The sequence below is a fragment of the Vulpes vulpes genome, chromosome 4, assembly GCF_048418805.1.
Source record: "Vulpes vulpes isolate BD-2025 chromosome 4, VulVul3, whole genome shotgun sequence".
In the NCBI taxonomy this organism is placed as follows: Eukaryota; Metazoa; Chordata; class Mammalia; order Carnivora; family Canidae; genus Vulpes; species Vulpes vulpes.
The window spans coordinates 63,610,072-63,636,916 of NC_132783.1; the positions used below are offsets into that span (position 1 = coordinate 63,610,072).

Here is a 26,845-nt window from a genome sequence, read left to right on the forward strand (position 1 = left end):
CTTCTAGATAATAAAATCTATACATTCCTTTAATTTTAAAATAGAATCTTTGTAGAAGAATAGAGAAATCACTGAAACAGTATAGTTGGGAAACAGATATTTTTCTAGATAAGATTTTAGTAATAATATCTAAAAGATATATCACAGATAATGAAAAGAGGAAAATTAAGGTGTTATTCTTTAAATTTGGTTAAGGTAACATATAAGCATGACTTAAGGTGCTAAAATGCACTAAACATACACTAAAGGAGATTCCAGATGAACAAAAGAATTAAACTCAAAGTTTATACAGTGGAAGAAAATAGTGTTTATCAACTCTGTGATAGATGGTTAACTTTCTAAGCTCAAACACCATAAAAGAAACCACCAAGAACAAATAAATGGATTTGAGCTTTAATTTTTTTTCCAGTGGATTTAACAACTCTAACAAAAGCAACAAAACGCGAAAGTTTATTTTCAGCAAACGCATCAAAGTTAACATTTTTATGTTTTTAAAAACTAATGCCAATTTAAAAGTAAAATGTTAAGATCTCAAAAAGTTTGAGCAAGAGATGTGAATACACTCTTCCACATAAGACAAATAGAATTAATAAACAGGAAAATATCCAGTGTGACTAGAAGCTAATTTGATTTTTTTTAAACCTTTAAATACCATGTTTTACCTTTTATGTTATAAATTTTTTTTAGGTACTAATACCCACAGCAGAAAGAAATGTAATCTACAGCAGCCTGGTGGCTCAGTGGTTTAGCACTGCCTTTGGCCCAGGTTATGATCCTGGAGACCTGGGATCGAGTCCCAGGTTGGGCTCCCTGCATGGAGCCTGCTTCTCCCTCTGCCTATGTCTCTGCCTCTCTCTTTCTCTGTGTCTCTCATGAATAAATAAATAAAATCTTTTTTTAAAAAAAAGAAAGAAATGTAATCTAGTCCATGGTAGAGACTCAATGGCTTTATACACTTGACAGCATATGTCAGGAATCCTTTAAATATTTTATTTCTACCCCCGGTTATCCTATTTCAGCAATTCTCTTCTAAGGAAAATATTAAAAATATAGAAAGGCAATAACTGTAAAAGTTATCATCTCTGCATTATTTATTGCTAGTGAATGAACTGGAAGAAAATATATAATAATGGTAATAGAATTAAATACATGATAATGCACTCAGTGCATTAGTTAGCTATTTTCAATGATGACAATAAAGATTAAAATATGTCTAGTAAAAGAAGAAGGGATTTAGAAATGTATATACATAATAATTATAACTACAGTTTTAAAAAATGAAAGAAAATAATCTCTACCAGTGATTAGATGTTTTTTGTTTGTTTTTTAAAGATCTTATTTATTTATTCATGAGAGACAGAGAGAGAGAGAGAGAGAGAGAGAGGCAGAGTCACAGGCAGAGGGAGAAGCAGGCTCCATGCAGGGAGCCTGACGTGGGACTCGATCCTGGGTCTCCAGGATCAGGCTCTGGGCTGAAGGCGGCACTAAACCACTAAGCCCCCCCCCCCCCGGGGTGCCCTGATTAGGTATGTTTAGGGGAGTAGGATTGAGGGTGATTTTTTTTCTCTTACCTATTTCTAAAAATATATTCAAAGTAGTTCTACTGTGCTTTCATTTAAAATATGAGCTTATTTTTTTAAGAAGTGTAACTTGTGCTACAAAAATGAACTAAGTTTATTCATTACGTTAGTAGGCAAGATGAGAAATATAGAAACTTACTTTGGAAAATGTATTTTATCAGGCCATATTAAGTCCAATCAATGTATTGCTAAAGCATACATGTTGCTAAAGCATTCAGAGTAGTCATGATATATCCTTTTAAAAATTTAATAGGTACAAGAAAGTGGTAGCAAAGCATGCCTCCAGGCAGGGAACCAGAAGACTGGGGTTTTAGGGGTAGAATACTTATTTTTTTTATCTTATTCTGTTGTACTCTATGTATGTATTCCCTAGTCTAATTAGATAAGCAGTTGGGGTTTTTTAATTTAATAGATCAATTTTGATTTCTTTATTCAAGTTCTATAATGATTTTATTTAAAGCTATAAGTACTGTAGATTGCCACTTAGAACATTCTTTTATTGTCACTTGCAGAGCAGCCTGGTATGACCCTCTCTACTATCCGACTTCATGGCAACTGGATCCCACAGAAGGGCCAAATCGAGAGAGGAGACGTCTACAGAGATGCTACTTAACTATTCCAAATAAATATCTCCTTCGGGATAGACAAAAATCAGAAGGTAATAATGGCTTCTTAATGCAATATACAAATGTGGTATGTAACTGTGGTCATTACGTAAAGACAATATATATTTTTTTCTTCAACAGATGTGGTCAAACCACCACTCTCTTTCCTATTTGAAGATAAAACTCATTCTTCTTTCTCTTCAACTGTAAAAGACAAAGCTGCAAGTGAGTCTATAAGGTAAGTGTGAATCTTTAAAATGTCCTCACTTTTGTTGAAGTAGTTAAAGAGTTTTGTAATTTATTGTAGTGTTTATATTCATTCCAGATAATGCTGTGGTTTAGGAAAGGTCCTACACGTGGCTCAAGAGAGGACAGGTTGAATGGCCAAAACCCAAAAGGAAAAGACATTTTTGATAGGATTCAGTGGACTTCAGTCATCGTATTCTGGCCCTTATCTGCATACATAAATCTTTGTGGTTGACCTGTCCTAATGTGTCTGTGATACAGACAGCACTGCTAGTGGCGTCCGAGACAAGCAATCTAGTGCAGTGATTAAAGGTTCAAATTTTAGCTCCTCATCTTACCAGCTATCTGATCTTGGGCAAGTTACTTAGCCTCTCCGTGTCAGTGAGGAAGATAACAGTACCCAAAGTATCAGCGTATTGTTGAGTATCAAATGAGTCAGTACATGTTAGCTATTGATAGTATTATCATTATTGCAGCAGTTATTATCATGCCCATTTAACAGATGAAAAACTGAGACTCAAAGAAGGTGAGTGACTTGATGAAAGAGTAGAAGATCTTTTCTCAAAAGATCTTTTCTGAGTCTAAATTCTGTTTTTCCTAGAATACAAGGATTCTTTTATGTGTTTGAAAATACCAGAGGTATGACCCAGCGTTTGCTTGATTACTAGAAAATATAAAATACTGAAATTTCTTTTAAAAACAATGAATCTCTATATTCTCTAGACATGACATAGGAATTATGAGCCTTCTCTAAAAATTTCATTTTCTCCTCTACTAGAACATTAAAAAATGAGATAATATTATCATGTGGGTTTAGACAAGACATGTTTTTTTAAGACATGTTTTTGAAACTACTCTGCTGTGCTAAACTCTTTTACTAGATAAATAATGTCTTATACCATACTCTCTAAAATTGGTGAAAACATTTAATCATAGTGATTTTCAATGTTTTGACAGAGTGAATCGAAGATGTATCAGTGTTGCACCATCTCGAGAGACAGCTGGTGAATTGTTATTAGGTAAGTCACATTTTGAAGAGTTTTACACATAGCCTGCCTTATTGTATTCTTAGATAATTTAAGGCAGTATTTGACATAATACCATTAAATCAGATCAACTTTCCTTAACATCACATAGGTGATTTGCCTTAACATTGTATATAGTGCTTATGACTCACAAATGTGAAGAAATGACAATCTTATTTTCTAAAAAGCACATGAATAGCATCTTAATTTTTATAAAGTTCACTTTCCTCATAAGTAAATATTTTTATATTTAATCATTCTTTTTACTGTACAGCAATTTTTGTTTTTAAAGAGAAGAACTATTAGAATATTAAGAAATATGTCCACCTTGAGATAGTTCATAATTTATATTCTCTATTGTGCTTCTGAGAGAAAGGCCAAGGTTGTCCATCCATGGATAACATATGTAATTACGTTTAGTGAGAAATTTTGTCCTCAAGGTATAAAGCAGTTGGTTGCACCCCTTGGTCTCTGTTTCCTTAAAGAATCAGCTTATATGCTATTAGGCCAGTAATTCTTAAAGCATGGTCCCCAAATCAGGAGCATCAGCATCACATGGGAGCTTCTTAGAAATGCACATTCTCGGGCCCCAGCCCAGACTTCTTGAGTCTGAAACTCTGTGGGTGGGGCCCAGCAATCTGCATTCTTTAGCCCTCCAGGATTTCTGATGTACCTTCAAACTTGAAAGTCCCTGCTGTAAGCAAGGACTACAGCCTCCAAGACTCAAGATGCAGAGCTTCAAGCTGCCAGGACTGTGCCCCATGGTCAGGAGGATGGAGATGATGCCCTTCTCTAAGCCATCAGTGCTCAGTGCTCCAGGGTGACCAGGATACAATGCAGAGCCCCAGAGAAATTCCTACCATTTGGTTACCATGGCGCAGGGACATGTGTTAACACAGTCAACATATAAAGCAGGAAAAATTGGGGGCTATCTTTTAAGGTCTATTCTGCCCTATTGAGTGTTTAAATACATATAATTAAGGATTCCTCTTTTGCTAGAAAATTTGTTTACAAGTTAACTTCAATGAACATGTTAGAAAATAAAACAAATTAATATGCTAGTAATATAAGAAGAGTACTGGAAGTAATAATAGCCAAGTTTTTTTTTTTTAGCACTGAATGCCAGGCACTAGTAATAAGCATTTTACATATATTCTAACTTAATTCCCACAGTAACTCTGTGAAATTAAGTCCTGTCTTCCACCCTTTTTTTTAATAAGGAAATTAAGACACAAAGAAGCAACTTTCCCAAGATCCCATGGATATTGTTAAAAAATATATATTGAGTGACAGGGACTGTTGCTGGGTGCTGGGATTTAAATTTAGGCCAACCGACTCCAGAGGTCAAATCTGTAATCACGTATGGTAATATGCAGATTTATTTTTAAACTCCCAACTAATTACTTTCTATAGGTAAATGTGGAATGTATTTTGTGGAAGATAATGCTTCTGATACAGTCGAAAGCTCGGTGAGTAGAGGCTTAAGTTTGCATTTACATAAATCTAGACAGATTCCCAAAATGTCTAACTCTAGTATAACCAGAGAGCAGGTAGCAATATGAGAGTTTATATATTGTCACTCTACACAAGGATTGGTCTTAATTCCAAGCTTTTTCTTTTAAAGATACTTTTTAAAAAGAAGCCATACCATCTCCTCTGGCTTATAGTCTGATCTCATGGCAATTAGTATTATGAGTCAAATTCCAAAGTGCTCTTGTTAAAGTGAACAAGCAAAGGGGAAAAAAGTAAGAGAGACAGAGAGAGAGAGACAAAGCAAGAAACAGACTCTTAGCTACAGAGAACAAACTGATGATCACCAGAGGGGAAGTGGGTGGGACGGTAGGGGAAACAGGTAATGGGGATTAAAGAGGGCACTTGTCTTGTGATAAGCACAGGGGGAAGTGTTGAATCACTATATTGTACACCTGAAACTATATAACACTGTGTGCTAACTGGAATTAAAATTAAAACTTTAAAAATATAAAAATAATAAAAATGAAAAAAGTGCTCCCGTTATTTTATTTAATTTATTCTTTTTATCACTATTCTTGTAGCAACAAATGAATACTCCTTACCACTCCCAGTTCACTATCAAGTACGCTTACTTTCACAAAGAAAGGAAGATGTTGTATAATTGAATAACTTAAGTAATCATGATATTCACATACCTTAGTACCATGATTTTTATTCTATTGGAAGTACTAATATTAATCAGAAAATAACAAAAATTACTCTTTGTATAATAAGACTTTTTGCATATCAGAATTAGCTTGTATGCCATTAAAATATTGTTTTGAGATCCCTGTAATAAAAATAAGGCCTTTGTTTCAGAAAAGTTCTAAAACCAGGAATTGCTAAGGATATAATAAATAAATTTATATGTGCTTTAATAGTGAATACATAGAGTTCAAAATATTAATGAGCTAAAACATAAAATTTTGTTGTAATATGAAAAAAGTCATGAAAATATTTAATATAGCCCCAAAATTTGAGTAGGCATTCTTTCGTGTGATTTACCTAGCAACTGCCACAGCATTGATCCCAGCTAGTAAAAGTATGGCTACATTATTTTTCAAGATGTCACTTTTTAGCAACCAAGGAATTATTTAATCATTGGTATAGGAGCCAACGTTTTTCTGAATCCAAAAGGATGCCATTTCCTCCCTTTAAAACTCTCCTTAAAATACTGTCTTTAAAAATTTTTTTTATTTTAAAGATTTTATTTATTTATTCATGAGGGACATGGGGGCGGGGAAGGGAGGCAGAGGGAGAAGCAGACCCCATGCAGAGGGAGAAGCAGACCCCATGCAGGGAACCCCATGCAGGGAACCCCACGTAGGACTCAATCCCGGGTCCCCAGGATCACGCCCTGGGCTGAAGGCGGTGCTAAACCGCTGGGCCACCCAGGCTGTCCCTCTTTTTTTTTTTTTTTTTTTAATAATAAATTTATTTTTTATTGGTGTTCAATTTGCCAACATACAGAATAACACCCAGTGCTCATCACGTCAAGTGCCCCTCTCAGTGCCCATCACCCATTCACCCCCACCCCCCGCCCTCTTCCCCTTCCACCACCCCTAGTTCGTTTCCCAGAGTTAGGAGTCTTTTTGTTCTGTCTCCCTTTCTGATATTTCCTACCCATTTCTTCTCCCTTCCCTTCTATTCCCTTTCACTATTATTTATATTCCCTATATGAATGAGATCATATAATGTTTGTCCTTCTCTGATTGACTTATTTCACTCAGCATAATACCCTCCAGTTCCATCCACATTGAAGCAAATGGTGGGTATTTCTCATTTCTAATGGCTGAGCAATATTCCACTATATACATAAACCACATCTTCTTTATCCATTCATCTTTCGATGGACACCGAGGCTTCTTCCACAGTTAGGCTATTGTGGACATTGCTGCTATAAACATCGGGGTGCAGGTGTCCTGGCGTTTCATTACATCTGTATCTTTGGGGTAAATCCCCAACAGTGCAATGGCTGGGTCGTGGGGCAGGTCTATTTTTAACTCTTTGAGGAACCTCCACACAGTTTTCCAGAGTGGCTGCCCCAGTTCACATTCCCACCAACAGTGTAAGACGGTTCCCTTTTCTCCGCATCCTCTCCAACATTTGTGGTTTCCTGCCTTGTTAATTTTCCCCATTCTCACTGGTGTGAGGTGGTATCTCATTGTGGTTTTGATTTGTATTTCCCTGATGGCAAGTGATGCAGAGCATTTTCTCATGTGCATGTTGGCCATGTCTATGTCTTCCTCTATGAGATTTCTGTTCATGTCTTTTGCCCATTTCATGATGGGATTGTTTGTTTCTTTGGTGTTGAGTTTAATAAGTTCTTTATAGATCTTGGAAACTAGCCCTTTATCTGATACGTCATTTGCAAATATCTTCTCCCATTCTGTAGGTTGTCTTTTAGTTTTGTTGACTGTATCCTTTGCTGTGCAAAAGCTTCTTATCTTGATGAAGTCCCAATAGTTCATTTTCATTTTTGCCTTTGTGGATGTATCTTGCAAGAAGTTACTGTGGCCGAGTTCAAAAAGGGTATTGCCTCTGTTCTCCTCTAGGATTTTGATGGAATCTTGTCTCACATTTAGATTTTTCATCCATTTTGAGTTTATTTTTGTGTATGGTGAAAGAGAGTGGTCTAGTTTCATTCTTCTGCACGTGGATGTCCAATTTTCCCAGCACCATTTATTGTCCCTCTTCTTTTAATAGAGTGAAGACTCCTTTCCTCTGCTCTTTAGCATTTGTCCCTACTTTTTATGTGCCATTTGCTGTCTTGCATTTTAAGTGTGTATACACTTTCCTTCTTATACAGATGTATTTCGTGCAGAGCACTTAGCAGAGCACCTTGCTCATAGATGCTCCATTAACATCTGCTGAGCTGAATGAATGAATGAAAGTTGAAGTTCAGTAAGAAGGAATTCGGTTTTATGTATGAGACTACTACATTTTCATTAAAATGTTTAATTTTATTTGTAATGTATTTCCTACTCCTACTTCTAAAAGTCATTTGGAGCCTAGTACAATACTATAACACACATAGAATGGGGCAAGTCAAAGTTTAAAAATTTCAAAAAAGATTTTAGAAGAATGAAGAGCCTGGGATGAGATAGTCATTGCAATTGAGTTCTAAATTTTGCTCTGAGCTCCTGTCCCAACACAAAAGGGTAAATAAATGCTGTTTCCAAAAGGGAAAACTGACAACAAACCAAAGTAGGATGCAGGTTAATTTGATAAGATCTAATTTTAAACCTAGGTAGAAGCTTTTATCATGGTTTTTCTATTAAAAGCATTGAGTAATGTAATTGATGTATTCAATTGCAGCTTACAAAAGAGTTAGATATGTTTTTAAAAGTTTTCTTGACTTTGTACCTTGGCAAGCGCCCAGTGATGGTAAGAAGTAAAGGACCTTGGTCCCTAACCCTTCATTCTAGAATATGTGGATTTGCTGAAGGAGGCCAGGATTAATGTTATGCTCTCAGGGAGATCCAGCCTTCTGGTGGTCACTTTATCTCTTCCTTCCTTTTGCTGACCACACAGGAGAGGAACATAGCCATCTGGGGCATGATGATCTGTAAGCTTACAATCTGTGGGACTGAATTTGTAGGAGGCTATTTTGCCTTTCCTAGAAGATTCAGAGGCATGGGCAGTATGTGTCAATGCTGGGGTTCTCCCAGGCCATGCAGATAGGTTAATTTTAAACAAAATCCATGTTCTCAGGGAGAGGCTTGTTTTTTATTCTTCAATCAGACCCCAGGCCAAAAAAGACAAGCTCCTGCTCATTCCTCTGTTGATGGGCATGTGTGTTTGTCTGTGATTGGGAAAATGTCCCTTAATGGGTTTTAGATTTCTGAAGTAATTTCACTTCCATACTCTGATCCAGAAAACCCATGCCTCATCTTCATTCTTCAAGTGATTGTTAACCTAAATCACAGTTTCTGAAACCAGGTGTGCACCTGCAAGCATATGGACAGACACACGACCAGGCTGCCAAAGTGTCACCTCCACCTCACTGCTGCTTTTCACATTTCTTGTTATTCTTGGCTCCTGGGGATTTCATTTTCCCTTAATTTCTTGCAAGCTCAGCTTTAAAATATGTCTAGAAAGGCTACGTATTGTATGGTTCTAACCATATGCTATTCTTGGAAGAAGAAACTATGGAGACAGTAAAAAGATCGGTGGTTGGAGAGAGGATGAGGAGATGGCTTTAATGGTGGACACATTTCAAGAAACCTTAGTCAAAACCCACAGAACTGCATAACACGAAGAGTGAACCCTAATGTAAACTATGGCCTTTGGTTAAGAATAATATATTCAGTATTGGCTCAACAATTCTTATAAAGGCACCACACCTATCACACAATTGGGAGATGTTAAACATAGGGAAATTGTGAGTGCACACAGGGAATACATGGAAACTCTCTACACTATCTGCTCAGTTATCTGCAAACCTAAAACTCTCAAAAATAAAGTCTACTAAAAAATAAAAATAAAGTCTATATTTTTTTTAATTCCTTAAATTTTATCCAGCATTTTGAAGTGTTTTGTAGTGGAGGGTGGGACAGGTCAGGGACTCTTATCTGTCAGATTGTCACAAAAGGAAGACCTTTTATTTCATTTTGATATCTTAAAAATCTAAAATTAAAATGATTATTTTTATTTCCTATAAAGCAAACACTTCATTTATTTCTTTTGTCTTAGAGCCTTCAGGGAGAATTGGAACCAGCATCTTTCTCCTGGACATATGAAGAAATTAAAGAAGTTCACAAACGTTGGTGGCAATTGAGAGACAATGCTGTAGAAATCTTTCTAACAAATGGCAGAACACTTCTGTTAGCATTTGATAACACCAAGGTAAGCTTGGCCTTATTAATAGATACATATTTTTGAAATTATCATGGGACCAGTGTAACTATACTCATACTGATTTTATGAAAGTTTAACTTATTTAAACTTTGGTTCACTGTTTCTGACATCAAATAAAAACTGCCTTATTTCTTAGTCCTAAAGCAAACCCTTGGCTGAGAATGGTTTTTGTCCTTCAAAACTGTATTAATTCAGATTCTTCAAAGTGACCATATCTATAAAAAGCAAGTGAATGCATAACCAGCTATAGTTTGTCTGCTGTCCTTTATAGAAAACCTTTTGGAAAAAGTTATCTGTGCTCGCTATCTCCAGTTCTCTTTTGAAATGGTCTAGTCAGGTTTTCTTCTCAATTCTTCACCTATAGCTCCTCTGGCCAGGGTTATTGGGACCTCCATGTCTAAACCCTATGGTCACATTTCTTGGTCCTCATTTTACTTGACCTATCAGCAACATCTGACACCAGTGATTGTTTTCTCTTTTTTTAAAAAAAAAAATAACCTTCCCAGGACACCTGGGTGGTGCAGTTGGTTGAATAGTTGAGCGTCCAGCTCTTGGTTTTGGCTCAGTTCATGATCTCAGGGTCATGAGATAGAGCCCCATGTCAGGTTCCACACTCAGTGGGGAGTCTGCTTGTGCCTTTCCCTCCTCCTCTCCCTCCTCTTCTCTCTTTCCCTCCTTCTCCCCCATTCTCTCCCCCCTCTCCCTCAGCCACACTCTATCAAATAAATAAATAAATAAATAAATAAATAAATAAATAAATATCTTTTAGGAAAAAAAATAACCCTCTCCATTAGATTTCTGGGCCATCGCTTTTTGTTAGCTCTCCTCCTGCCTTAAGGGAGTTCCTTCTCAGTTTTACTTGCAGATGCTTCTTGGAGTTCCTCTGGGCTCATTCCACAGACCTCTTGTCTTCTCATCCACTCTTGTAAATTTAAATACTACCTGTATTGTAACAACTTGCAAGTTTATATCACTACTCAAACCTCTCCCAGGAAGGGAGAGGTTCAAATACTCAAATACTTAACTCCCTGCTTGGCATCTCCACTTGGAAGTTGAATTGGCATCTCATATTTAAGTATGCACAAAACCAAACTTCTAATCTTCTCCCTCAGAATCTGTTTGCCACTTTCCCCCATTTCAAAACTTGGCAACTCTGATCTTTCTGATTGCCCAAGCTAAAAATTTGGGGATTATCCTACACTCCTTTTATTCTTTCATGCCCCACACCTATTCTCTCAGGCCTGCTGACTCTTCCCTCAAAATACATCCACAATCTGACTGCTTACATTAACTTCTACCATCCTGGTCTAAGCCAGTATCATCTCTTGGCCTAAATCATTACAAAAGCCTCCTAACTGCCCCCCCCGCCCCCCATACTCTCCCTTCTTTCAAGACTGTTCTCAACACAATAGCTAAGGTATGTTGGATCATGCCATTCCTCTGCTCAAAGCTGTCCGATCACTTCCTGTGTCACTTGTCCTCATAATAGCTGAATGAAGCACTGAGTGATCTGGTATCTTGTTATCTCACTCGCCTTCTTTTCTGTCATTCTATCCCCTGCTCTCTTCACTCCATCCATGGTGATTTTCTTTTCCTTGATTAGGTACACTGATGCCTCAGGACCTTTGCATTTACTGCTCCTTGGAATGCTGCCTGGAGTGTTTTTCCTTTTTGAAATTCACATGACTCACTCACCACCTTTTCAAATTCCTTGATCAAATGTCTCCTTTTCAGAGAGACCTTCCTGACTACTTCTAATAAAATAGCAACACCTCTGTCACCCCTATCCCCAAGTCTCCTTTCCTTTGCTCTGTTTTTCTATATAGGACTTAATAACATCCAATATTGTCTCTGCAATACAATGTAGACATTTTGTTTTACTAGGTACTATAGCTTCAACAGCTTGAATATAGGTGCTTGATCAATATTTGTCAAATGAATGAATGCTTCCTTTTTCTTGCAGAGTTTGGTATGCAGTCTATCATAAACTCCCTTCTATCTATCATCCTTAGCTTTAGAAGGTGGCAGCCTTCAGATTTAAGCTACAGGTTTAGGGCTTTTTGTTTGTTTTTCCTTGAACCTATTCTTTTTTAATTGTGATAAGAAAATATGTAAAATAAAATGACCATTTTTTAAAAGATTTTGTTTACTTAGTTGAGAAAGAGAGTGAGCATGAAGGTAGGCGGGAGAGAAGGAGACTTCCCTCTGAGCAGGGAGCCCCATGCAGGGCTCCATCCCAGGACCCAGAATCATGACTGGAGGGAGCCAAAGGCAGATGTTTAAACAACTGAGCCACCAAGGTGCCCTCATTTTAGCCATTTTAATGTGTTTAGTATATTTACATTGTTGTGAAACATGTTCTAGGTAGAGGTCCTTAAACTGACTGTGACCTTGCCTGTTTCATAGCCATAACTCCCTTTCCCCATTCTTCTCATTTACTTTTAGTCCTATCTCTGGTTATCCACATATGTGACTCTCATTCCTAAGCCTGAAGTACATACACATGTAAGGTAGATATTCCAAATTTATTTTTTAGTAAAGGCCTGGCTTGACTGTTTTTTTCCAATTTATTACCAATCAACATTGAATGGCTTTAGAAAAAATCAGATTACCTTTTTTTGTGACAAGTTCTGTGAATCTCAAAGAAAAGAAATAAAGGAAAAGCAAAACACCAAAGTTTATTGGTTTTCAATCAGTAGTGAAAATCAAATATCATATTTTACATAGGATATTTTATTTAACTCTCATTAAATAAATATTATTATCCCCATATTACAAATGTAACTAGCACAATCAGGCCATGTCTGTCTAATTAAGAAAACTATGCTCTTTCTACAATATCTATGTAGATAAAATCTACCATTTTTTTTTCAGGATCTATATATAAGTGACTTTTATATACAGACTTTTTCTCATGTTCTTATTAACTGATTTCTCCAACAGCAAAACATAATGGTTAAAAGCCCAGGCTTTGGAGGAAGACCCAGAGTTGAATCTCAATTCTCCATCAGTTGATGTTAATTGGGCAACAAGTATTTTCTTAGTGGCCTTGAGATTAGTAACATGCCTAAAATATGGATACTTTGGAGAAAAATGTCAGTAGCCTGGTAGTTTTTTTATCCTTCCTTTGCAGGTTCGTGATGACGTGTACCATAGTATACTAACAAATAACCTCCCCAATCTCCTGGAATATGGCAACATCAATGCTTTGACAAATTTATGGTATACTGGACAAATTACTAACTTTGAATATTTGACTCACTTAAACAAACATGCCGGCCGATCCTTCAATGATCTCATGCAGTATCCAGTGTTCCCGTTCATACTTGCTGACTACGTTAGTGAGACCCTTGACCTCAGTGATCCATCAGTCTACAGGTAACCAAAATATTATCACCTTTTAGCTTTGTCCATATGCTGTCTTTGTTTTATTAGAGACCTATCATGAGAATTTTCAACCGTGCACCAGTACAGAAGGAATATACAATGAACCTCATCTGTCCATCATCTGAATTTGACAAATATGGTTTTTGCCAAACTTGCATCATCTTTTTTTTTATTTTTAAGACAAATCACAAATATTTTGTTACATTATTCCTGTGTACACATCTCCTGAGAAAGTATAGAACATTGTTTTACTTGTCATATTACAGTGCCATTATCATATCTAAGAAAATTAACAATAAATTCATGATGTCATCTAACACTGTTCCCCAATTATATGAAAGATGTCTTTTTATGGTTCATTGGCTTGTATCAGGCCCACTATCACCTTTGGTTGCTATGTCTCTACAGTCATACTTCTAGAATAAGCATTTGTTTTTTGGTATGCATTTTCCTCTTTCTTTTTTCCTAACATTGACTTGTTAAAAAAAAGTCATTTATTTTGTAGGATATCCCCCATTCCCATGTTAGTATTTAGCTTCTTCCTTTAGCTTCTTTATTTCCTAGAGACTGGAAACTAGTTATAAAGGCTTGCTTAGATTGAGGTTCAACTTTTTGGGGGAAGAACGCTTTGTAGATGGTATTGTGAACTTCATATTGTCCATATCAGGAGACATATGCTATTCCATGCTAATGATGCTCAGATTGATCCATGGTATCGGGTTTCCACAAAACTTGTTTCTGTCACTGATGATTATCTCTTAAGTCAGTTATTTATTTCACTAGGGGTCACAAAATGGTGATTTCCTATTCTCTCATTCTAAATTTTTCAGAAGAAAACATATAAGATGAACCTGGGATATTTGTTGTGTCAGAAAGCAAGGAAATTAATAGTCTTGTCAGAAGGATTTAAGGACCATATTTACATACTTATGTTCATTGCAACATGATTCACAACAACTGAGTTGGGGAGGCAGCCCAAGTATTTGTCTGTGGATGGATGGATGGATGGATGGGGAAAATGTAGTACATACATACAATAAAATGTTATTCAGCCTTAAAAAGGAGGGAAGTCCTGTGTTATGCTATTACATGGATGAAACTTGGGGATATTGTGCTAAGTGAAATAAGCCAGCCACAAAAAAAGACAAATATAATGACATTCATGAGTTATCTAGGATCGTCAGACTCAGGCAGAGCATGGAATGGTGATTGCTGGGGGACAGGGGAGGGAGAGATGGGGAGTTGTGCAGTGGGGGGTTTGCCAGTTGAAAACGTTCTAGACATCTGTTAGACAAGAATGTAAATATGGTAAAGACTATTGAACTGTATGTATATTTTAGGACTGTTAGGATTGTAAATTTTGTATCGTGTGTTTTTTACCATAATTAAAATAAATAAATAAAGGACTCAGGAGCCAACTTGAAGTGGCTCTCACTGTCAAAGACAGGACAATCTGAGCATCAGGAAGAATAATGACTACAATTGATTAAAACACATTTAAATTAAAAAAAAAAATAATGATGATACTTTAAAGGCCTTCCCCCAAAAATTTACTGGTTGCCATTGAATATAACTAGGACACCATTCCTTACTTTTGAAATTTGGCAATTAAAGCAAAAGAATTGTGCACTTATCCTGCCTTTCTTGAATGAGTTGCATTTTAGAGTAACCAAATTGAGGAAATATTCTGGTTATTTAGTTTTGTTTGTTTTGTTTTGTTTTGTTTTGCTTTTGGTTATTTAGTTTTTTAATTTTCCTTATGTAATTTAAAGAAAAATTGACTGCAAATATTCTACTTGGTATATTAGAATGTGTATTTTTTAGAATGTGTTAACCTCAGAACAGTAGGCCTAGTTTAAGATGATTTTTGAGAAATCAGATACAGTTTAATGTATTTGTCAATTTAAAAAAACAGCAAGTGGCATGTTATTTATCTTCCAGACATTTTTATACACTGCTGATAGACATTTAGACATTTTTACACTACTGGTATAAATAGATCCAATCTTTCTGGAAGGTAGTTTGACAATATATAGCAAAAGAACTCTCCAAATGTGCATACTCTGCTTTAGCAAATTAACTTCTGGGACTCTATTTTAGTAATATTTAAGAATATGTACTTTACCAGAAAGGTTCCCACTAAAGTTTCATGAGGGCAAGAACTCTGGCATTGCATGCAAAGATCTGGCCATACAGATAGTCCTTAAACTGCTATCATTTTCTTTAAGTAGCTAAAATTTAGAAATAACCTCAATGCCCAACATGATGAGGTTTGAGTGAACTTTTACATTGCAGCCATTAAAAATGGTATTTTAGAAATATATAGTCTAAGTGGGGAAGATGTTTTTATTTTAAACATGAGTATACATATACAGATAACCAGGAAAACCTCTGGAAAGGTATATACCAAAATATTTTACCTACGAATAGTAGTAGGTATTAGTAGTAGGAATAGCTGATTTGGGAGTTACTCGGTCTGCTCATCAGTAGTTTCTGATTTTTCAGCCACAACAATAAGTATTACTTGTGTTCAAAAAAAACCTACTTAACACTGTTTAGGAAAAACTGCATGCCCATCTTAAACATGATTTTGAGGGGTGAATTTGTATCTATTCTATAAAACGTTATACTTTTTGACAATTTTTTCAGGATTAGAAAGCTCTCAAAAACAAAATTAGTGTTTTCTATCACTAATTTTAATATCCCTAGGAGATAAGTATTTTTTTTTAAGATTTTATTTATTTATTCATGAGAGACACAGAGAGAGAGGCAGAGACACAGGCAGAGGGAGAAGCAGACTCCCTGCGGGGAGCCCCATGCAGAACTCAATCCTAGGACCCTGGGATCACGACCTGAGCCTAATAAGGCAGATGCTCAACTGCTGAGCCACTCAGGTGCTCCAAAATTGGTATATTAATATCTGGTTCAGCAGATCTGGTTTGACCTACTGAAATATGTGCAAATCTTAGATGTTGATCTAGTTACTGTTGAAACTCCAGATAGCCACACCCTGATGACAGATCAGGTGGTTCCTCAGCCAGGCAGGCTGCTCTGCCTTGTTTGATCTTTTCCTCTTGCTCTTTCAAGTGTCACACGGGGACACTACTTGATTCTTAGCTTGTAAAAGTGAGGATTCATTCTAGAGTTCTCTAGCCTCCCTGGTACAGCGTGAACACCAGCACAGACACATCCACATGTGTGCAAACATTCTCTACTTTATGAACAATGATGTCACTCCTGATCTATGAATTAGACAACAAAACATTTATTTCATTACTCTCACTCCAAATCTCCACTTGGTCATTTTAAACATGCCATTCCTGACTGGCTCAGTCAATAGAGCATGTGACTCTTACTCTCATAGGCATGAGTTCAAGCTCCACACTGGGTGTGGAGCCTACTTAAATTAAAAAAAAATTTTTTTTAAGTGTTATTTCTTTAATTTTCAGTAACTAGTCTAATAATTATATAACATCCCCTCATGAGCATATTTCCCATCCAAACTGCCCTTCAGTTTTCACTGCCTAGCCAGTGTAGGTCTGGAAGATGGGGCAGGAACTTCAGGGCTTGGCCGGAATCTGCCTGGGGTGATTCCGGATCCGTGGTGATTCTGGAGGAAGTAGAGGAAGCTGGGAGAGGAGAGGCGGTGACAGCCCTTCTTATCTGTTACTCATAAGTCAGGAATTCCTAAGATTGGTTTGGATCTGTTTATGAAAACTCTACCTTAGGTCAATTGATTAAATCATAATACTGAATGATGGCTGTTAGTTCCAAAGCAGGATGTGTAAGCACTAAACTAAGGGCTGAGTGCTTGCTGATCACCAATTTACTTACACGATGCAGGTGGTGTATAGGCAGCTTAGTCTTGACAGTATCAAAATACTTCATATTTTTCCATCCTCTCTTTGTCTGTAGAAATCTCTCTAAGCCTATAGCTGTGCAGTATAAAGAAAAGGAAGATCGTTATGTGGACACATACAAGGTAGGTTTGGTTTTTCCTCATATTTTGATCAATGAAAACTCAAGTTATATTCTATAGACTTGTGTTTTGCCTAATTTTATAATATTGATTTTTCTGTTTTTTACTTTCTTGTGCTTTGAGTGACAGACAACTGGAAATCATTATATGATTTTAAATATTATTGTCTGTCTCAATTCTCTGAAAACACTTTGCCCAAAGAAATACACTTATTGTAGCATAAATTGGAAGCTAATAATCCACTGTAATCCACATGTAAATAACTATATTCCTTTAAAAAAAACTCACTGAGATTTTCAGAGACCTGCTATTTGTATCCCCTGGTGTTATTTATATAACAATATCAGTCTATTTATAATGCACCATAAATTCCTTTTATTCATATTCAGCAAATTATGCATTAGTTTATTAGCAGAAATATATCAGATAAAAGTATAAATTACCTATTTCTGTGAAATTAACATTAATGGAATTGTGTTGGAAATTAAAAAAAAAAAAAACTCATTAGCCACATGCTGCATTCTTCACAGCAGTATGAAGGTAAGAGAAGCAGTTTTCTCGCATTCACATTGTTTTGTGTCATAGTTCCAGAAAGATCTCTCCAGCCATCTTATAACTGTCACTCCTTGATTCTTCTGCAGTTGAAAATGGGGTAGTGCTATGGAATCAAGAAGTGATTCTAGAAATTCACTATCACCCGACTTTGTTATCAGAGCCAGACAGAAGCTATGGGAGATGAGTGACAGATGTTAAATATTCAGTTGAGCTTCCTACTTCATGATAGGAAGATAGGAGTCATGAAAAAAATCACTGTATTCATTTTTATCTCAGTATAACTACATTGCAAAACAGCCATAATGTGTAATGTTAATACCTAAGAATTTCAGTAATATGGTACAGTTTTTCCATTGCTGTTGCTTTTCCACTGCTAGAGAGTTTCTCTAAAGAACATAGCATTGTATCTTGAGACTCATTTTTAAAATGCAGACGCCTCTAGTGACAGTAGTAGCTCTCATTTATTGAGCGATTGATTAACTTAAACATTATAAGTCATGTTGGGAGCCAGACTGCTAAAGGTGCAGACTGTGCCATGCTTCTCAGGTGGCCAAACCTCAGCAGGACCCCAAGGAGGAGACGCTCGAGGTGGCTGAGGTCCAAACACAAGTGGGAGGGCAAGCCATGGAGAATGGTGTCAAAGGGGCAGTAGAGGAACGCCTGGGTGGTTCAGTTGGTTGAGTGTCTGACTCTTCATTTCAGCTCGGGTCATGATCTCAGGGTTATGAAATAGAGCCCTGTGTCAGACTCTATGCTGAGTGTGGAGCCTGCTTGGGATTCTCTCCTTCTCTCTGCCCCTACCCCACCCAGTCTCCCGCTCCTACTCTCTCTCTCAAAATAAAAAGTAAAATAAAATAAAAATTTTGAAAAGGGGTAGACAGTAGAGAAAATGGAAAGAAAACTAGTGAGGCTTTTCCACCTTTGTCTGGAGCACTCTCTCATGAATACTGTCTGATTCCTTGTTTCCTTCAGTACTTGGAGGAAGAGTACCGCAAAGGAGCTAGGGAAGATGACCCCATGCCTCCCGTGCAGCCCTACCACTACGGCTCCCACTATTCTAACAGTGGCACTGTGCTTCACTTCCTGGTCAGAATGCCTCCTTTCACAAAAATGTTTTTAGCCTATCAAGGTAAGAATTATTTTGTAACTACCTAAAATATCCTATTGGGTCATTAGGAAAAAAAATTTTTTTTGACATTCTTTCTGAGGACATATTGAGACTAATCAAACCACCGGAAAAAGAATTCTATTTATTTTTCAAAAAAAAAATTCTCTTCAAAAAAGCATCTCTCTCTCTCCCTCTTTCTCTCTCTCAAAAAAAGAATCATCATCATCATCATCATCATCATCATCATCTTCTATCTCAGTGTTTAAGTACCTACTGCAGGCGGGAAGATTACTTAGAGGTGAATTTACTGACTTGTGTGCAAATAGGGACATAATGTCCTAACAGTTTCTAATGAGGACTGTGGTATGAGCTCTGTAGTTGTTCCTCATGGCACCCAGAATCCTTCGTGGGATCATTATCCATTCATTTACTCAACCCTTCTTGAACTTCTTTATATATTTTTACTCACATGCCACCTCTTGCCAGAATGAATTTTGTATTGTCTCTATGTGGTCTATGTGGTCTATATAGAAGGGGCTTTCTTATATTTGTATATATTTTATATATATATATATATATATATATATATATATATATATATTTGTATATATTTCTTATATTCTTCTTATATTCTATATATTTCTTATATTTGTCCCTGTGTAAGTACACAGAACAAATGTTCCACATGACAGCTGTTCAAATATTTGAAAATTATTGCCCTGTCTCCTTTTTCCCTTTCAGTCTTCTTTATCCCCAGGCTAATTATCCTTAGTTAATTGGACATCAGGTTGAGAGCCTCCTCTATTCAGCTTCTGCAAGGAATACAAAAGATAAATAAGACTGTTCCATACTTACTAAAGAGTTTTAAAAACTAATGTGTAAGCTATCCTTGTTTGTTCTAATTTCCAAACCTGTCACAATTTTGATCATCCTTCTGGACATGTTATGGTTTGCCAATGCCCTTATTTAAAAAGTGGCACTCAGAATAAAAAGGAATGTTTCAGATATGGTTTGGGACCACTGCAATGTGTAACAGAATTCTTACTACCTTCTGCTTTTTCTCATGTAGCCCAAGAATCTATTAATATAAAACTCCCAATCAACTAAAACTTCTTAATTTTTAATATATATTGCTATTCTAAGTTTTCTTCATTGTGTATTTAAGAATGATTTTAAAAAACAGAGGCTGCTGCAATCTCCATCAATTTCATCTGATTAGCTGGAAATGACTTATGGATTTATTTATAAATTATTTATTATAATATAATATATATAAATATATATATATAAATTATTTATTTATAAATGACTTTTGGATTTATTTCTAGACTTCTGGCTTAGTCCAAGGCTTCTCACCTTGGCCCGGCAGTCATTTTGAGGTGCATAATTCTGTGTTGTGAGGACTGTCCTGTGTTGTATAGGCTATTTTACAACATCCCTGGCCTCTGCCCACTTCACGCCAGTGGCATTCACCAGTTCAGTTGTGAGAACCTAAGAATACCTCTGGACATAGCTAAATGTTACCTTAGGGGCAGAAATGCTAGCTTAAGAATCACTCATTTAGTATATGCACATTCTAGATCATAGGAATCATAGTAATCATAGTATTACTTTTTTTAAGCTAAGAAATAATGAAGAATTTGAAAATCTGAATAGAATCCTTACTGTGCTGCTTTTATGCCACAGCTTCATAGTCTCTATTCTAGAGACTATAACTCCTCCATAGCCTTATCTATAATTGCCTTTAGTTTTTCTGGGTTCCATTTAGATTGGTTACTTTTTCTCCTGAGCTAACTGACTCAACAAAATAGAAGAGAAAGTAATGAAAGTAATAGAAAATGTTACTGGGCGGGGAAGCCCAGACCTGAGGAAGAAATTTAGCACACCTTTTCAAAACTATGCCTTGCTTGATGCTGAGATCAGTCTGTGACAGTCTCTAAATGAAAAGATAAGTTTGAAACTTCAGCAACTTCAAAGGAGTTTTAGATCATACAGCATGGTTCCTAAGAAGCGTCTACATAGCTGATGTTCTCAGGGGCTGGCCTTTGGATGACATTTAATGTTCTTGGCTTACCCTATGGCTAGCGGCTGGTAACTGTTGACAGGAAAGAGACAGGTCAAAACTCAGTTCTTAATTACTCATCTACAGCAGAAGAACTTAGCAGAGGAGTGACTGTGTTTAGTTTTATTTTCACTTATAGGAAATTGTACTTCATTCTTTAGCTCAATTACAACATCTAAAAAGCAATACTCCCCTCCCCCCAAAAAAGAAAAAAGTTATCTTAATGATTAAAGGTGAAGTAATAGTAATTTTGCTTTATGATGGGGAAAAACCTGTTTTACGTATTTGAACTTTAATTTTCCTTCTTTATTATTCACTCATTCAATAAATAAGTCATCATGGGATCCCTGGGTGGCACAGCGGTTTGGCGCCTGCCTTTGGCCCAGGCGCGATCCTGGAGACCGGGGATCGAATCCCATGTCGGGCTCCTGGTGCATGGAGCCTGCTTCTCCCTCTGCCTGTGTCTCTGCCTCTCTCTCTCTCTCTCTGTGACTATCATAAATAAAAATTAAAAAAAAAAATTAAATAAGTCATCATCAAGTCCCTCATATGTGCTTGTTGTGGGTGATACACCAGCTCCCTGCTGTTATGGGGCTTTAATTCTGCTTGGGGAGACAGATAGTAATCAATTAAATAAATGATATAAATTCATCCAGTTATATGTACTAGGAAAACATAATACAGATTAAAAATACTATAATATGGTCTCAAATTGTGTGTAGAAATATTTATTTTCAAGAACATGAATAAGGTCTTTTAAATTGAAAAACTAAATGAACATCATTTTAATCTTTTCAAAGTAGCAGAAGTAAATTAATTATAATAAGCTTCAAATTGAATAAGGTCTTTATGTCTTAATTGCATTGTTTGTATTTCCTTGTAGATCAAAGTTTTGACATTCCAGACAGAACTTTTCATTCCACAAATACAACTTGGCGCCTCTCATCTTTTGAATCTATGACTGATGTCAAAGAACTTATCCCAGAGTTTTTTTATCTTCCAGAGTTCTTAGTCAACCGTGAAGGTATAGCAGTAAATCATTTCTAATTTATATTTCTCTACTTATTTTTATAATTTTCTAAAAATAAGAGCTTTCCTAAGTCCTATAATTTGAGTTCCCCAATAAGAGAAATACCTTTTATTTATCAAGTATATCATTTTATTTCCAAGTGAGTATGAAGATTTTAACTATTTCATAGGACTAAATATGTGTGGACAATTGGTAACTTTTAACTGTTAAAGGTATTTGTAAACATGTATTTTAGTTTTGTTACAGAAATTGCTTATTTTTTCTAATTGCAAAGGTTATCATATGTTCATTATTTTAAAAGTTACGAATTTACTGAAAGTGCAACATAACTTAACCAAAATCTTAATGATTTTTATGAGTGACCAACATAGAAATAACATACCCTAGCCAGAATCTTCTAATACCAAAAAGAGATGGTAGAGGATAAAAATCGAGTTTTCTGTGATGCCAAACACCAACAATCTTGACCAACCTTACCTACTTTTAAATAGACCAGATAATCCTTTAAGAGGTGTTTGTTCTACATAATTTCATTGTTCTACATAATTTCATATTTTTATGTGACCTTTAGGAATATATGAAATTGATAACTGTATCTTTAAAGAAGTTAGTGTTGAGAAAATTACTTTAGAATTTTATTCTATACTAACTGGCCTCTCTGGAGCTGTTTAGAAAATCATTAATAAATCCATACTCCTAAGAACCTGGAACACATTTCATATTGTTGCCCAAATGAGAAATGCCTCAGTGAATTGTCAGCATCCACAATTTGGTACCTGCCTTGTAGCTTTCGGGCTTGGGCTCATTTAAATCTATGCTTGTTTTCTGTGTCTGTGGTTCCTTATATGTATGTTTCCATTATCTCATGGTACATAACAAATACCTCCAACACTTAGTGCCTCAAAACAACAATAAAGTTATCATTACAGGTTTTGCAGGTCAGAAATTCAGGGGCAGCTCAGCCTGGTGCTTTTAGTGGTTTTGGCTTAGGGTCTGCATTCAGATTAGCTGGAGCTAGACCAGCCAGGGGATCAGAGCAGCTGGGTGCTGGCAGGCATCTCTCTTTTTGTATATATGGTGTCTGTGATTTTCCATGTGGTCTTTCCACCTGGACTAGTTTGGGCTTCCTCACAGCATGGTGGCCTTGGACATTCTCCTTGGCAACTCAGGATTCCAAAGGCGAGTGTCCCAAGAGAGGAGGAGAAGCTGCACAGCCTCTTCTAACCAAGCCCTGGAGGTCCAGAGGGAGACTCCTACTGCATTCTGTTTGTGAGGCAGTCACAAGTGCATGCCCACATTCAAAAGGAAAGAATATAGATTTTACCACTTGATGGGGGAGCAGCAAGATTATGGAAAAGCATGCAATAAAGCAAGTGTTGTTATATTTTTGGAAAATATGGTTTGCTATCATGTACATCATGTCATTTCCTATCAGCATTCCCGTAAGCCTTTCGTTGTACCTCCAGTCATCTGCTTTGTGTGTGCCAACCTGTGATGTGTCCCTAGAGCACATAACAGTTGAGAATGATGTGAGTTTATACAGACTCCCTGCTGCTCAGCCCCTCCCTAGCTCAGTCCTTAGATGTCTCATTCACTATTGTTAAATCAGTAAATCCCTGCCACTTCTCCCAAAGCTGCTCACATAGAGTTCTGTAGATTCTTGGCCAGTCTGTCCTAAATCCCTCTGCAGCTGTCTGTGGGAGGAGCTGAGCTTTTTGAGATGACCCCCACCCTCACTCCATGTTAATTTATATAAGCCCTTGTTTTATATTTCACATCATATCATTTCAAAATACTTCCAAAATTAATGAATATCCTTCTGTTTTCACAAGATCTAGAAGGAAGTAGACAGTGACTCAATTTTATGTAGAGTGTAATCAGCTTTTAAGAGATCCTTTTTAGTTTCTATTCTATTATGGTGTCTGTAAAAAGTAGCACAAAAACATCTCTGTAACATTTCTTTTAGGACGGTTTTTTTTTTTTTTTAAACAAACACTTCTGAGATTTTTGTTTACACTAGCAGACTAATGAAACAATTAGAGAACAGCTCATTTAGATCACAGAAGAACTCTCTAATTCAATGTGGTGCGATAATTTTGTTGTCCATAGGAATGCTTAGTGGAAATGGTGTCAGGACAGATCTCTATACTTACCATAAAGTTAACAGTTCATTTAGGAATGTGTATATTTTGTATTATTTGGATTTTTTTAAACTACAGAATGCTAATATTTACTAAATATAGTCTTAATTTGATTATGATTTTAACACCAATAATTCAGAAATGCTTATACAAAGCCTTAGTTTTATTTTAATCAAGTTTATAATTGAATAGAATAGATATGTAAGCACTTACATTTGAAATTTTGATAAGTGGAATATTGAAATTAGCAGACTGATTTTCTGCTGTTTTTTTTTTTCAATATGGTATGACACTTTATAGAAGGATAAAGTTGAAAAATGTCAAATTTAATTAGGATAGCATTAACCCATGTAGTTCTATCATTCGGTAAGTAAGTAGATGAACAATTATATCACTGTTCTCTTTGCCTCTGCTTTTCCTGCTTTTAATAGCTGTTTAGCTGTTTCTGGGAACTCTTAACACCTGCTCAGGGGGCCAAATGAGGCATGCTTTGGGGAGGTAAGCATTAATATTAATCTTCTCTTTTAGGTTTTGATTTTGGTGTGCGTCAGAATGGTGAACGGGTTAATCACGTCAACCTCCCTCCTTGGGCACGTAACGATCCTCGTCTTTTTATCCTCATTCATCGACAGGCTCTAGAGTCTGACTACGTATCCCAGAACATCTGTCAGTGGATTGACTTGGTATTCGGGTATAAGCAAAAAGGGAAAGCTTCTGTTCAAGCCATCAACGTTTTTCATCCTGCTGTAAGTTACTCTTTTAAAAATATGCATTTATATAAGGCAAAACCTGAATAAAAGGTCAGCTGTTGGGCTGTTTCTTTAAAATACCCATTATCAGAGAGAATTGGCAACAGCCTAAACTGTTACCCAAGACTTTTCAGGTTTTGTATTTCACCTCTTGAAAAATGACTGAGATGCTATCCATCAGGGGTTCCTCAGGACCATCCCCAGGCTGGATGAGGACTTAAAGACTCAGCAAATAGTTGTACTTACAGACGGTTTATTACAGTGATGGATACAATTCAAAATCAGCAAAAGGAAAATGTATAAGGCAAAGCTGGAGGATACCGGGCTCAAGTTTCCAAGAATCTTCTCCCAATAAATAACAAAGAACATGCTTATTTCCATCAGCAACATGCATAATGTTGTTTAGCAGGGCAGCCCATTAGAGAGTAGGAGCCCAGGATTTTTATTAAGGGCTGGTCACAAAAACTCTCTCTCACATGTACTGAAATCCCAGGCTCCCAGAAGGAGATCAGGTGTTCAGTATAAGCCACATTGTTTGTGCAAACAGTTTCGGCATGGTAAGCCACTCTTATCCCATTAGGAACTCTCCTGAAATCCGTGTTTCCATGTACCAGCCAAGGGCCAACCTTGTAAGCAGACCTGTCCAGGGAGGGCAGTTAGGGCCTGCCATGGTAACTTCAGCACAATATCAATTCCTAGAAGTAGAATTGTTACACTTTCACATATACTTTTTGATGATGTTAGATAGGCTGCATTCTATTTTAAAAAATCTTATCCATTAAGGAAACATTTAATTTGCTAAACTCTGGGTATATGAAGGTGAGTAAGATTTAAGTGGGGACAGAAGGGTGAGAAGGAATGTTTGGGTGGTGGTGCCTGGATGGATTTGGTAGTGGGGGTCCAGATTAGGCCTCTAGAACGAAATTCCTCAAGGAATGGGGCAAAAAGGCAAATAATATGGACAAAGCTATTGCCTGGTGTTGCCTAGTGGCCACTCAGAGACAGTGAGTATAGCAGAGTAGCCATTAATCCACTGTGTAAGGCATTTAGCCTCTCTGCTTTCCTAATGTTATAATCAGGAAGTAGGGTGAGACTGACTCGGACTTCTCCTCCAGCTATACCTCTCTGCGTAGGTTTAAGGAGTGTTTGTAACAAATGCAGGGAAAATGCACACCTGAACCTATGGTTATGTGCTCTGTACCTGGGCTGATTTATGCCAGAGACCCATTCCTAACTAGCAATTTCAAAATAAAGTTCTCTTTAGAGAACTTTTTGCTCACTAATTTTGCTCACTAATTATTTTAAGTATCTTTACAATAACAGAAAATTTAATTCCTTCAGAGACTTAAAGGTCTAGAAGAGAGTAAGTTTTACTGATGACTCTGATAAGAGAAATGCTGTGGCACAGTGTTTTGGAAAAGGGGATAATACAGCTTAGTGGGTGAATAATTTTCTACATAAGAGTAGTATAAAGTAAAGGCAAAGCTTCAGGTGTAATTTTTTACCTTCATTTATATTTGATCTAAAATATAACTTTAAAAGCAATTAGGAATTTTGACATTAACCTCATTATAGGGCAGCCCGGGTAGCTCAGCAGTTTAGCGCTGCCTTCAGCCTAGGGTCATGCCTGGAGACCTGGGATGGAGTCCCACATCAGGATCCCTGCGTGAAGCCTGCTTCTCCCTCTGCCTGTGTCTCTGTCTCTATCACTGTCTCTCATGAATAAATAAATAAAATCTTTAAAAAAAATTAATAAAAATAATCTCATTATACTCTGTGCCTATAATCCTAACATATCTTTTCAATTATTCTTATGTAAAATTCACATTAACAGTATCTGCATGCTGAAATATCCCACATAATTGTCATTTTACTGGAATTTTTGTCACTATTTCTTTGGGACTTTGAGGTTTAAAAAGAGTAGAGTTTATGCCATTGTTCTAGGAATATGATAACATTCAATTCACAGAGCCAGAGAAAGTAGAGTGATTAAGTGTACAGTCTCT

The 26,845-nt window shown here is 36.5% G+C and overlaps 1 protein-coding gene across 4 annotated transcripts in view; it reads left to right on the top strand.

Moving 5' to 3' along the window:
- LYST (lysosomal trafficking regulator) overlaps nucleotides 1-26,845 on the top strand; it is a 174,811-nt gene that overhangs the window by 117,270 nt on the left and 30,696 nt on the right. For 3 of the 4 annotated variants that reach the window (XM_026008722.2, XM_026008723.2, XM_072755922.1), the window contains exons 35-44: nucleotides 2,093-2,238; nucleotides 2,327-2,423; nucleotides 3,389-3,450; nucleotides 4,870-4,925; nucleotides 9,664-9,816; nucleotides 12,962-13,206; nucleotides 17,131-17,197; nucleotides 18,722-18,878; nucleotides 21,803-21,943; nucleotides 24,619-24,836. In XM_026008722.2, coding sequence (XP_025864507.2) covers nucleotides 2,093-2,238; nucleotides 2,327-2,423; nucleotides 3,389-3,450; nucleotides 4,870-4,925; nucleotides 9,664-9,816; nucleotides 12,962-13,206; nucleotides 17,131-17,197; nucleotides 18,722-18,878; nucleotides 21,803-21,943; nucleotides 24,619-24,836 — 1,342 coding nt within the window. The remainder of the gene's footprint in view (nucleotides 1-2,092; nucleotides 2,239-2,326; nucleotides 2,424-3,388; nucleotides 3,451-4,869; nucleotides 4,926-9,663; nucleotides 9,817-12,961; nucleotides 13,207-17,130; nucleotides 17,198-18,721; nucleotides 18,879-21,802; nucleotides 21,944-24,618; nucleotides 24,837-26,845) is intronic. The other variant, XR_012001060.1, reaches the window with a different exon arrangement.